The 14,048-nt window shown below is 46.2% G+C and overlaps 1 protein-coding gene across 1 annotated transcript in view; it reads left to right on the top strand.

Moving 5' to 3' along the window:
• The first annotated feature begins 53 nt into the window (after positions 1-53).
• The window catches only part of ELOVL2 (ELOVL fatty acid elongase 2), a 56,523-nt gene continuing 42,528 nt past the window's right edge, over positions 54-14,048 (top strand). Inside the window, exons 1-2 of the mRNA XM_064160918.1 lie at positions 54-263; positions 8,190-8,382. Of these exons, the coding sequence (XP_064016988.1) occupies positions 139-263; positions 8,190-8,382 (318 nt within the window). The 5' untranslated portion in view covers positions 54-138. The remainder of the gene's footprint in view (positions 264-8,189; positions 8,383-14,048) is intronic.

The raw sequence follows: 14,048 nt of genomic DNA, 5'->3' as shown, positions 1-14,048 counted from the left end.
CCCGGGGCAGGGTATGAGAGTCGGCGGGGCCGAGCCGCGCGTTCTGCGCCCCGCTCAGAACAACCCCGCGCGGTGCTGCTGGCCTGGGGATGAGTATCCGGAAAGGTGCCCCGCAGAGAAAGACCAACAGCCAGCTGAATGTGCGCCAGCGCTGTGCTCAGCGGCCAAGCCGGCCAGCGGCATCCTGGCCTCTATCAGGAATGGTGTGGCCAGCAGGACCGGGACTGTTCTTTCCCTGTACCCAACACTGATGAGGCCACACTGTGAGTACTGTGCTCAGTTTTGGAACCCTCACTACAAGAAAAAACATGGAGCTGCTTGAGTGGGTCCAGAGAAGGGCAACCAAGCTGGCGAAGGGCCTGGAGAGCTGGTCTTCTGCAAAGCAGCTGATGAGGGAACTGGGACTGTTTAGTCTGGAGAAAAGGAGGCTGAGGGAAGACCTTCTCACTGTCTGTAGTTACCTCAAGGAAAGCCATAGTGAGGTCGGTCTCTTCGCCCAAGTAGCGGGCAGTAGGGGGAGAGGAAGTGCTGCCAGGAGAGGTTTAGGTTGGGTATTAGAAGAAACTTCTTCACGCAGAGCGTTCTCAGAATAGTGGAATGGGCTCTCCAGGCTGGCAGTTTAATCCCCATCCTTGGAGGTGTTTAGAAGGCATAGAGATGTGCTAAGAGGCATGGTTTAGCACCAGGCTTTTTTAGAATTAGATAATGTCTCCAACTGAAATGATCCTATGGTTTTTGGTGCCTATTTCTAGCTCTTGTGATTGCACCCCATTCTTCCCCTTCTTTGATTGATAAGTGAACAGCAGGCCCACCAAGGCAGTATTTTTATATCTCTTCCACTCCAGTGTGATTCCACCTAGCCTTGATCCTTGTCTTCTGTTGATAGTGTAGTGATACATCAAAGCAGGTCTTTCACACCTAAGAGAAAACAATCTCTCCCAGGAACTGCGTGATAAGTGTGAGAAAATCTTGACTCTGATAAGGACTTCTTCAGCACTGCAGCAAGGTTATAACATTCCTTTGCAATGTAAGAGATACTTCTTAATGTTTCTAAAACTACTGAAAATGTGTGTTGGAATCCACTACTACAAAAGCCTCATTTCTCATGGAGATGTCACCGTTGCAATGAAGCAGAACTAGTTAGTTGTGGATTTTTATGAAGTGTTTTTAAATCTCCCCTTTAAAGTGATTTTTTTTTCCCCTGCGTGCCACATGTCTCCATTCAAGGTACTGGTAAACCAAAATCACCTGCACAAGCAGTCCCCCTTCACATCCTTAATTTTGCTGTCACTTCACCAAGTCAAAAGTTCCCTCTTTCCATTTCTAGACCTAGATCTCAACACTCAGTGAATTCTCTGCCTAACCCAATCAGCCTGCCTTTTGCAAGTACCATTCCATTTGTAACATGTTTCTGTCCTTTCTCAGTAATGTTGTACTTTCATACATCTCCCAATCTTTAGATGTCACTCCAGTCCTAGCCTGAGCTCATGTTATACCTACTTAAGCAAGGTTTCCTCCATGTTGCAAACAAACAGCAAAACAGGAGCGTTTACTACCATAGTTACTTTTGAGAAGTATCTATACTCTCTCCTAGCAGCACTCTTCTGTTTCCATGATTTTTTTACTTATCTTAGAGCAAATTCTCTGAGAATGAGACCACTGCTATATTTCCTGTAAAACAGCTGTCACTAAATCACAGAGTCCCAGCACAGTGGGGGTTGGAAGGCAGCTCTGGCAATCATCTAGTCCAATGCCCCTGCTGAAGCAAGGTCACCCAGAGCAGGTTGCCCAGGATTGCCATCCAGGTGGGTTTGTAATCTCCATAAAAGGAGACCCCACAATCTCTCTGGGCAGCCTGGTCCAGTGCTCTGTCACTCACCAGTTTTTTCCTTATGTTTAGATAGAACTTCCTGTGTTCCAGTTTGTGCCCTTTGCCCCTTGTCCTGTTGCTGGGCACCACAGAAAATAGTCTGGCCACATCTTCTTGCCCCACCTCCCATCTTTTAGATATTGGTAAGCATTGGTAAGATCTCCCCTCAGTCTTCTCTTCTGTAGGCTAAACAGCCCCAGGTCTCCCAACATCTCCTCATCAGATGATACAGAGCCATCTGTGTACACACTGAGGTATGTTTTGGGTGATGGAGGACATGGCTGGTCAGGTCATGGAGCAACAAAAGGACTGCAGCACAAGACTAGTGAGCAGACATTTAGGGGGCCTGTGGCAAATGGTGCTCTAAACCACAAGTTGGCTCAAAACACCAGTATTTAACATGTTCCCATAGAGCTCAAGGCCACATGATGCTGGAAATAAGAGAGTAAAACCCTAGTGACAGGAAACAGGGACACAGATGCTCAGAACACCAGTCTTATTTTCATGGTGTGAAAGCCAATGCATCCAGACTAAGCAGTTGTTTCAGGGGAATTAACTAGTGTTTGTGTTTGAATAGCAAGACAAGGGGAAGATGCTATTATTCCTCCTTAGCAGGGGGAAGATTGAAGCTGAAATATACATTTGAACTATCAGCTGGTTTTGAATGTGCCCCTTGTAGCCTCCTTTTCACCTGGTTTATGGGGAGAAACTCACGTTTTCCTTGCATTTAATTCATTTGCAGCACAGCTTTCCCTGATGTCTGGTGCAGCTGTATGTGCTCAGCACATAGATAGATCTACACTTTGTTACCTTGAGGCAGATAGCAGAGTGAAGAACAAAATCTTTGACTAGCTGTAGAAAATAATTTAAATTACCTCTGCCCTGGTTTGAGCTAGAACAGAACTTGATTCTGTTCTGTGAATTTACTTTCCAGCTCAGGCTCTTCTCAGTGGTGGCACCTTCTGAAGCTAACAGCGTGTTTTCACAGTGGCTACTTCTAGCAGGGATAACACTGATGGTTAAGAGTTACTGCTAAGGGTTGGAGTGCAGAAAAGCTTTTGTTCCTGTGGAGACCAAGTTCACTGCTAAATCTTGTGCCTTACATTGGGGTGCAGTAATTCGAAGTAGCACCTGTAGGGAAGAGCAGACAGGACAGGTGACCCTAAACTGACCATTGAGGGATTCTATTCAGTATACAGCCAAGGGATCACCAGAGTTGAAGCCTTTTTTTCAGTGGCTAGCACTCTGTTCTGCTTTTGATCCTGATCTGTGTGTTCCTGAGTCCAGTTCCCATCTGCAACTCAGTCCAGTCACAGAAACATCCAGGTTGGAAAAGACCCTCAGGATCACCTATAACCATACTCTACAAGATTCACCTTAAACCATATCCCTAAGCACCACATCCCTAACACTAAATACTTGCAGGAGTGAGATCCTTCAGGTGTGGACCTGTGGATGATGCACAGCAAGCTAACACCACAAGGGTCCTCCTATACTGTGACTGCAACCAAGGTCTTTTCCTGGACACACTGCAACTGCTTTCCAAGAGGAGATCCCTGCAGTATTACAGTGCTCCTAAAGAGGGTGCTAGCACATAGCGTGTTACAAAAACTACGACGCAGCTCTTCCCATACTTTCTCCAGTACATTTCTGGTGGCTTTATTTTTATTTTTTTAAGTATTTACTCACAAAATATTATCAGACAGTACCCAAAGCACGTGGAGGGGGTGCTGTCCGAGTTTCCCAGGCTCTTTTCTCAGTAAGCTGGGAGTCTATAGCATAGTATCTGACCAGGTTCCTCTTGATTGCAGATTCAGCAGAAACCTTGCAGAGGGGCAGGCAGGATGCAGTGCGATGTGCAGTCTTGGCACAATGTCATGCTGGCTATGCAGCCCAATCGTGTGCAGGCATTTAGAGCCTGCTCCTGGTAAGCTCTCCAGGGCATGGAGTTTCCAGGCAAATTCAGGATGCAAAATGAGGCAATAGTAGCACACTGTGCTACCTGCTTATCCCTGTCATGGAGGCAGGGAATTAATATGGCCAAGTCAGGAATTATAAAAATAGAATTATTTTATTTTCCAATTCCCAAACTAGATACAAAAATTAGTTTAGTTTGTTTACAGATTCAGTTAGATTGGGAATTTCTTCAAAAGGATATTATAGATAGATATTTAGGAAGTCAGGACATGGAAAAGGCTAAGCTATAAGCACAGCTTTACCCCACTATCAATCAGGCTGAGCAGAAGATAAAAGGAGCAGCAGGTCTTACTCACAGAGGTGAGATAGGCATTTGGCAATGATCTCTTACCAGATTCCTCTGCAGAAGCAGCCTTCTGACACTGCAGGCAATATCCAATCGTGTATGTCCATGCAGCAGAATTCCAAGGCAAGTGGCAGAGCCGCCAAACTCAGAAATGGGATGATCGTGGAATGATGCTGCCCTTGCAGTGGCAGGGGAGAGCCAAAACTGCTAGGGTCTCCTAGTCTGGGAGGCAGTCAGGAGTCGGCTGCTGATATGGTCTCAGGCACGCCAGTCCAGATGTTGCTGGTGGCTCTCTCAAAGAACCCCAGGGCTTGCCAAGCCTGCAAGTTTGCACAGAAGGGTGCAAAAGTGGGGAGAACTGTCCCAGGGCAGGGACGGAGTAAAACCAAAAGCCACACAAAAACGTAGAAGCCTTCCAAAAGCAGGGACGGTCCAGTCACAGCAGGAACCTCTCCTGTTGAGCACTCTGTAAAGATGGGGAACTCTCAAGGTAGGAACCTCTCAAGGTGGGAACCTTTTCTCGTTCTCCTTTGCTCTATTCATGCTTTTCTAGACCAAGTGTCCATTTACCATTTATACTGGGCACGAAAACCCAGCCAACCACCAGCTCAATTCCAGCATGGACTTCCACACGGCTCAGCCTTTTGCTGTTCCCCCTTCAGCCCTACAGGGATCGGGAGGGAAAGCAGTTTTTGCACCTTCTTCTCCCACTCAAACCCACAGAGGGGGAGGGAGAAGAAAGGAATTTGGGGTACCCCGGGACAGTCCCTTTTATCTGTATCTACCCAAGACTAATGGCGCACTGGACATAGATTAGCCAATCAGAATGGTGCTTTCCCAAGCTTGACAATATTAGGTGAAGCCAGGGCTTTCGCCTTCCCCTCCTGCGGTTGCTTCTCCCAGCACAGAAGGAGGGGGACCAGGAGGGACATGTCTGGACAAGTCAAAATCCTCCTTTCTCATGATTGCTTCTGCCACAGCAGAAAGGAAGGATTGCAGAAAAGCATGATTGGGCAAGCCAGGGCATGGATAAGCCCATTTTTGGCCTATCAGGTCTACCACAACAACAGCACCTAAAGAGTAGTCTATTAGAGAAGACAATTTTCTGCCTAGGGAGGAACAGAATGGACCAAAAAAAAAGAATATTTCTCTTCAGTATTTCAAGATGATCTTCAGCAACACAGGAAGAATTCAATGAATATCAAAAAGACAAATTAGATGAACGGTTGGCAGATCACCCTTAGTTCAGTGCAACATGCTGGAGATTGGAGGCTCAAGCAAACAAGTCTGCATTGCTAAAAGTGGGCTAAAAGTTACACAAGGACACACTTTCATGTGAAGCTTCTGGCAGTATCATTTCTGGGCAACCCTGGGAAGACAGCCAGTTTCACAGCCTTTGGTGTAGCTCTTTGTCTAGGTCCAAGAGAAAGCAAGGGCTGAAGCAGGACATGGACAAAGAGCCTACCAGGAAGAAAGTCTCAAGATCAAAGCATTGTTTTAGTTGGAAAGACCTTTAAGATAATCAAGTCCAGGCATTATCTAACACTGCCAAGCCTGATGCTAAACCATGTCCTGTAGCACCACATCTAAACATGATTAAAACACCTCTAGAGATGATGATTCAACCACTTCCCTGAGCAGCCTGTTCCAGGGCTTGATAACCTTTTTGGGGAAGACATTTTCCCTAATGTCCAACCTAAGCCTCCCCTGGCACAAATTGAGGCTATGTAATCTTGTCCTATCATTTGTTACTTGGGAGAAAAGACAGATCTTGACCTTGCTACAACCTACTTTCAGGAAGTTGTAGAGAGCAAGAAGGTCTTTCTTAGTCCTCCTGTTCTCCAGAAGATGTTTAGAACATCAGTGCTACATTGTAGACAAATACAGCCTGTCTATATATCAAGTGTACTTTGGTTTGTAAAGATGTTACCTCTCCTCCTCCACGCTTGGTCTTCTTAGCTTATTTCCACTGCTTCTGCCACTGAAACCAGGGAAGCTGGAGCCCCCAGCACAAGGACATCAAACTGTTAGAGCGAGTCCAGAGGGCCACAAAGATGATCAGAGGGCTGGAGCACCTCTGCTATGAGGACAGGCCACAAGAGTTGGGGCTCTGCAGCCTGGAGAAGAGAAGGCTTCGAGGAGACCTTCTAGTGGCCTTCCAGTATCTGAAGGGGGCCTACAGGAGGGCTGAGGAGGGACTATTTACAAGGGCTTGTAATGACAGGAGTACTGGGTTTAAACTAGATACTAGGAAGGAATTCTTTACAGTGAGGGTGGTGAGACACTGGCACAAGTTGCCCAGGGAGGCTGTGGATGCTCCCTCCCTGGAGGTATCACAGTATCATCAGGGTTGGAAGAGACCTCACAGATCATCAAGTCCAACCCTTTACCACAGAGCTCAAGGCTAGACCATGGCACCAAGTGCCACGTCCAACCTTGCCTTGAACAGCTCCAGGGATGAGGCCTTGAGTGACCTGTTTTGGTGACAGGTGTCCCTGCCTGTGGCAGGGGGTTGGAAATGGATGATCTTTGAGGCTCCTTCCAGCCTAAACCATTCTATGTTCTAAGACTGTTCTCTGGTCAACAAAAGTCTGAAGAGCCAAAACTGAGAGGGCAGCAAGAGGAATGCATGTAGGAGTATTTTTAATTTTCTTTTCCCTCCACAAGCTTTAATTTGTGAAATAAAACACAGATTAAGAACTCTAACGTTTTAAGAAATGTTACTTTGATTTTGAAGAAGGAGAAAGCAGCAGGACACATTCAGTAAGTTTTGATAGTTTAAATAAATGTTTTATCAAATTCTTCAGCTGCATTTAGAAAAAAAAAAATCAGCTGTGAAGGCATAAAACATTGTGCTTGTTCCACCAAGCACAGAGTTTCTCCTTTTCAATGACCACCTTCTGTTCCCTATCAGTGCCAGAGTTGCAACTGGGTCAGTAGCTCCTGCGCTGTGTGATTTTTGCCTCTTCTGTACATGACTTACCTAAATATTTGTTTATCAAATCAGTCCCTCTCTAGCAAACAGATCTCTGGGGAAATATCAGAGTTAGGCAGTAGGGAGACATTGACCTCTCTTTGGCACGATTTGTGAAGGATTCAGGGCTTCGGGTCAGAGAACTTCTACTGCAAATACGAGTGCTGGGCTACAGACCAACCCCTCTGTTAAATGCGACAGAGTCACATCAGGATGACAGCAGCCAGCTGATGCCCTTGTCTCCCAAACTGGCCACTCATAGAACCACAGTCATTCCGGTTGGAAGAGATCTTTGAGATCAAGTTCATCTGTTAACCCAGCACTGACAGGTCACCAATGAACCATATTGCTCAGGATTACATCTATACATCTTTTAAATCCCTCCAGGGATGAAGTTTCTACCACTTGCCTGAGCAGCCTGTTCCAGGGCTTGACAATCGTTTTGGGGAAGACATTTTTCCTAATGTCTAACCTAAACCTCCCCTGGCACAAATCGAGGCCATTTCCTCTTGTCCTGCCATTTTTCACTTGGGAGAGGAGACTAACCCTCACCTTGCCACAAACTCCCTTCAGGTCGCCTCCGAGTTTTCTCCACACTAAACAACCCGTTTCTTCAGATCCTCCTTATCAGACTTATCCTCTAGAGCTGTACAGTACCTTCTCAGCTTAGATCCAAGCATATTTTACCCCCAGTTTTCTTAGCCACTCCTCACAAGACTTGTGCTCGGGATCCTTTACCAGCTTCCTTGGACATATGCAAGCACCTCAATGTCCTTCTTGTAGTTAGGGGCCCAAACCTGAACATAGTGTTCAGGGTGCAGCCTCCTAGTGCTGAGTATAGGGGAACGATCACTGACCTAGTCCTGCTGGCCACACTACTGCTGGCACAGGTCAGTGGAGAGCCCTCCTAATTGAATCTTCCCAATGGCTTTTTCAGAGGCTGCTGGCCACTATCCACGGCAACACTGAGAGCGACGGAGCAGCATCTTTAGTCTCTTCCCCTTCTCAACCATTGCATTTCCACCTCCCACAGGTTGCTCACCACCACCTCCCCATTCCCTTCACGTTCCTTCCTCTTACAGGTGCGCTGAGGGGACCCGAGCGAACCCTGCCCACCTCGCTCCCTCCGCCGCTGCAGCCACGCCGCCGGCGGGGGCGGGCACGGCGGAGCCGGGGAGGAGGCGGCTCCTTATAGCGCGGGCGCGGCGGGCACCGCCGGCAGAGCTGAGCCCAGCCGAGCCGTACCCTGGACAGCGCCTCGAAGCCGCCGCCATGGTGAGTGTCTGCCCGGCCGGGCCTCCCCAGTCGCCATCAGAGACCCTCCCTGCCTTCCTCTTGCCCCTCCTGTCACCCCCCTCCCGAATCTGACCGCACACGAGCCGCCGCCGCGGCGCCCCGATGCTCTCCTGCCTCTCTGCTTCTATGGCTCAGATTCGGGGCGTGCATTTTCGGGGAGATGTCCCTAGTTGCGCCCTCAGTGAGACGGCTGGTGGCGGCGGAGGGACGGGAGGGACTGCCGAGCAGTGCGGGGAGCCAGGAGGGGACACCGAAATGGAGGATCGGGGGTGTGGGTGGGGGGAGTGCGCGATGCGTAGTCCCCGCTGCTCCCACAGCCCTTGTGCTCTTCCCCGTTCCAAGCTGGTGCTTTTTCCTCTCTTTCGAGGCACATTTGAGCATGTTATATAAATGGACTATTCCTGGCGGTGTGTTAGGAGAAGCTTTTGTGTTAGTGATAGAGAATCTCAGCATGGCAGGGACGGGAAGGGTCATGTAGTCCAACCCCGCTGCTAAAGCAGGGTCAGCCAGAGCAGGTTGGCCAGGTTTGCAATGACCAGGTGCATTTAGAACATCTCCAGAGAAGACTCTGCAACCCTACTGGGCAGCCTGTACCAGTGCTTGGCACACACACAGGCTGTAGTGGAGCACTTATGCATTTATTTAGTTATTTCCATGGCATGAATGAACAATAGAGTTTTAGGTTCCAATTTAGCATTTAGAAAAGTGAAAGTGGAACAACACAGGCACCGAGTTAGCGAGTGGAACCATTTCTCCATAGCTCATTGTGTCTTGGCAGTCATAGTAACTCCCCCAAAGGAGCTCATCCTGTTTATAAACAGAAATGCATTAAGTGTAGTGCTGACCTTACAAAGTAGGACAAGTATCAGACAGGTATTTCACAGCCTTAAAGGCTGAGGTACAGTGGTGGTCAGTAACTAGTCTAAGGTTGTGGTATTGGAATCTTGGGACATGATTAACATCAGAAATTAGGTTTTGTTTTCTATGGTTTAACCACCAATTTTTTTTTTTTTCATTATACATAGTAAATTCTGCCATCTGTGCATTAAAACCAGTTTTGAATTCCAGTCCACTAGCACTTCAGACATGAGTACTCAAATATTCCTTCTTTGACTTGAATTACAGAATTGGTATGAGTTGGTTGGAAGAGACCTTTAAGATCAGGAATTCCAACTATTAACTACTGCACCATCTGGTCACCACTAAACCATACCTCTCAGGATGACATTTACATGTCTTTTAAATCCCTTCAGCAATGGGCACTCCACCACTTCTCTGGGTAGCCTGTTCCAGGGCCTGACTACCCTTTTGAGGAAGAAATTTTTCTTGATGGACAACCTCCCCTAACACAACTTGAGGCTCTTTCCTCTTGTCCTTTTGCATGCTACTTGGGAGAAGAGACCAACCCCTACCCCACCACAAGCTAATTTCAGGTTGAGTTCTTTTCTTAACATTAATGTATCCATCTCCTGTCCAGACTGGATCTTACTCTCCTATTTGCTCATCTTGCAATCAACTCAAACTTGGGATGATAGACATGAGAAGACCCTACTGATTAAGACCACAATGGGGCAGTAGTTTGTGCTGTCTATGACCCCAGAATGATTTTTTGCTCCACTACTGAATCCTTGTTTCTTATGAAGTAATGTGGAACATAAGCACAAAATACGTGACTAAATTACTAACTACTTGCACAATACCTAAGTTAATACAGGCTATTGATAATTTCTTGCTTATGCTATAGATAGTGAAAGCAGTTAGAAAGACACCTGGTGTAGCAAAAGATAACGTGCATTATCACAGAATGTCAGGAGCTGGAAGACACCTTGAAAGATCATCCAGGCCAACCTGCCTGCCAGAGCAGGATTACCTATACCAAAATGCATACAGGTAGGTCTTGAATATCTCCAGAGAAGAAGACTCCACAACCCTCCTGGGCATCCTGTTATCTGTCAGCTACTGGTGCTGCTAACATCTAGGTGCTCACAAGTGCTGAGTCAACTCAGCAAAAAAAAAAAGTTAAAATAGCCTGAACCAGTTAAAATATTTCATTTTGGCTCCTTCTAGAACTTAGGTAGTCACTTATTCTGGTGCAAATGAAGGAAAAATGTGTTGCCAACATAAGGATTGGCATCTAACAGAAATGGTAGTTGAGATTTACCCTTAACCTGCTGTTTCTGGGTTTTAGACCTATTTTAAATTAATTTTGAATTAATTTTTCAATCTGCTGGCAGCAATATCCAGAAATTACTATTCAGAGCTACACATTCTGGGGGCAGAATGGCCAATTTGGGAATGTCCTTAAAGGATTACAAGGACTGGAAGGTTGTTTTTGCTCTAAAAGCTTGAAAGAGTGTCCTTAGAACCTTAGCTACTGAATCTGAAACCCGAATTCTGTTTAAAAACTCTCACAGTGACACTAATGCAGGGCTAAAAGTTACAGCAGGTAACATCCATGTCGTGGTGGATGTAAAGCTTAGGGGCAGGAGGGCACAGGGACACAGGAGGTTACTACCAAAGGTACCAGGAGCAAATGAGTGACAAAGAGATTTTTTGGCCCAAGTAATGTGAACAGTACTTTTAGCACTCCCTTTTCTAGTGGTATAGAAATCAGCAGGTATATGTTGTTGGAGTCCCTTCAAATCTGCTAACAGAGTTTCCTTGGCATTCTGCATGTTCAATCACTACGATTTCTAGAAAATAGCATGAGAGGTTTTCTTGAAACTTCGTTTTGCTGAAGCAGCAAACCACAGCCTTCACCAGGCTTTAAGTATCATAGAGTCACAGAATTGTCAGGGCTGGAAGGGACCTCAAGGATCATCTAGCTCCAACCCCCCTGCCATGGGCAAGGACACCTCATCGGGTAGCTCAGAGCCACATCCAGCCTGGCCTTAAAAACCTCCAGGGATAAGGCTTCCACCACCTCCCTGGGCAACCTGCTCCAGTGTCTCACCGCCCTCATGCTGAAGAACTTCTTCCTAACGTCCAATCTTAATCTACCCCCTTCTAGTTTTGCTCCATTCCCCCTAGTCCTATCACTACCCAACATTCTAAAAAGGCACTCAGCAGCTTTCCTGCAGGCCCCCTTAAGATACTGGTGGGCCACCATAGGTCTCCTCAGTATACGGAGCCCAATGACAGGACAAGGGGCAATGTGTACAGTTTGGAAAATGGGAACTGCCATCTAAATAGAAGGAAAAACTTCCTTCCTGTGAGGGTAACAGAGTACTGGGCCAGGGCAGGCTGCCCAGAGAGGTTGTGGAGTCTCCTTCTCTGGAAAGATTCCAAACCTGCCTAGACATTGGAATCCTGGACAACGCGCTCTGAGTGACCCTGCTGTAGCAGGAGGTTGTAGTAGGTGATCCTCAGAGGTCTCTTCCAACTCCTGCCATTCTGTGATTCTGTAGTTCTGCTTCCTTGGCATCCCCACTGTATGAGGGCAACCTCAGTGGGAGAGTTCTGTTTATGCATTTCACTGCAGCTCTAACGAATCTAGGTCAAATTACACTGGCTCAGGATTTAGCTACACCCTTGAACTTTAAACCGATTATAAGTTTTGATTTGTCAGTGCATTTTCCATGGGGTCAAATCCCAACTTTACAGAGTAAGAGAGCCTGTAACCTTGCACAGTCTATGGCAACTAATATTTACAAAGAGGGTAGGTCTAATCCTGGGGCAAGCATAAACGTGAGAACAGTGTGAATCCCTATGTAGTAGGTTCAAGTATCTGTACCTTTACAACAATCCAGCTGCAAAGGGGTCATATGGCCAGGAGCCAGAATACCTTTTAAATTCCCTAAGAGACTTTGATAACCTGTCTAGTCTGAAATCAATGAAGACAGACACCTAACTCTTCTGAGCATTCATAAGTATCACAGCCACCATATCAGGGCGTGATGCTAGATGTGGGCATATCAATTGCAGGTTAGAAAAGGCTCCAGACAGCAATAAATCTTCCCTTCTTTATTAGCAGTAGCCTAGGTAAAACCCTACCTAATTGTGGTTGTTACTTGCCCAGAGCACTTCCTGAAAAAGAACAACATCCAGCCCCTGAAAACTGACACACAAATTGGCAGAGGACATTTTCATTAAGCAGAGATTAATCCAGCCCAAATCCACGAGTAACACAGGAGCCAGTGCTGCAGCACCTACTGCCAAGATCTCTCCAGCACCAACAGAGTGAAAAGGCAGCCCATTTCAGCCATTCAGAACCACAGCAGCAAGCCAGGCTTGTGCCAGCTGACACAGATTTACTGTCATGAGAAAATATGCCCCAAATCTGCACGTAGAACTGCAAAGGGAGAGAAGTACTGCATAGAAACTCAAGAAAATGTGCTGAAGCCTTTTGCATATAATGGGATTGATTAAAAATCACCCCCCAGGACCTGAATTAAGAGTCTAATGATTCATTTGCATACTTAGTCATGGATACCTGCTTATCAAAACCTGCATGCTGGCCTTGGTGTTGATCCTTTTCATCCCTAGGAAGATCAGTCTTTAAGGCTGAGAATGATGTCTTCGTTACAAGCAGCCTGACCTGTGAAAATAAAAGACGCCCATTGCTCATCTGGCACTTGATGTCATGTTCATTTAATTTAATAACATCTCTTGGGTTTTTTTGGAAGGAAAAGGTTCATCAGAGGCAAACATTTTAAAACTGGAACTTCGATAAAAAGTTGGGAGAAACTCCACAGGAGTTTTAGGTATTAATAAACTTCAGATTGATGTTTATATAAAGGTCTGATTTATTCCCTGATCTAAGCTGGTTTAAATCAAGAGAATCACATCAGGCAGGACTTTTTCCTGATGCTTTTGTGAGTTTTGTTAATCAGTGCCTATAAAACTGATTTAGAAGCTGAGGAATTGATAGGCCTCATAGAAAAAAGTCCTGACTGTAAAGTCCACACTCAGTGCTAAAGTAAAATGTCACAACTGATCTATAATTAAAGAAGGTTAAAGAGAAAGGAGGGAAAACAGGAGAATAAAACTAAGTCCACTCTGCTTGTCTAAGGCCAGAAAGCTGCTGGATTGAGTCTGCCTTGAAAAGCAAGGGTAGACAAGCACAAGGAGGACTGCCCAGCTGGCACCTTGTGAGATTGGAGACTGCAGCTCTGCTGCGTTATAAATGCTTCAGGCCTATCAAATTTATCAGCCAATTTCTAAGCGCCTGGTGACAGCTGAGCTTATAAATCTGTTATCTGCATATACCCCCCATGGCTCACCTTAGCATATGCTAAATACATGGGCCACACTATTTGAGCAGCTGTGTCTTTACCCACGGGGCTGCTGCACAGCTGACAAGCAAGGTTCCATATGAAATAGAGTGAGTGTTTAGGTCTTCTGTAGTGCTTTGCATCCAGCTAAAGTAACAGCACTTCAGTTTTGGAGGGTTAGTTATGTTTCTATCTAGGATGATAAAAAAGGAACACTTTACATCCTACCTCTTCAGGAGCATGCTGATTAGCACTATTTAGCATTAATGCTGAAAGTATTAAAAAGTATATTAAATTATCCCAGCTGAAGACTTTAAATTGCATCGTGTTTCCTCTTCCTCAGTCAAAACTCACAAGATGAAATAGGAATGGTCAGATGTTGCATACTGAAGGGATTCTGGGGTGCGTAAGGAAGTATGTGGCAGGCAGGTC

Source organism: Pogoniulus pusillus, chromosome 21 (genome assembly GCF_015220805.1).
Source record: "Pogoniulus pusillus isolate bPogPus1 chromosome 21, bPogPus1.pri, whole genome shotgun sequence".
NCBI lineage: Eukaryota > Metazoa > Chordata > Aves > Piciformes > Lybiidae > Pogoniulus > Pogoniulus pusillus.
This window is presented reverse-complemented; position numbering and strand designations above follow the sequence as displayed.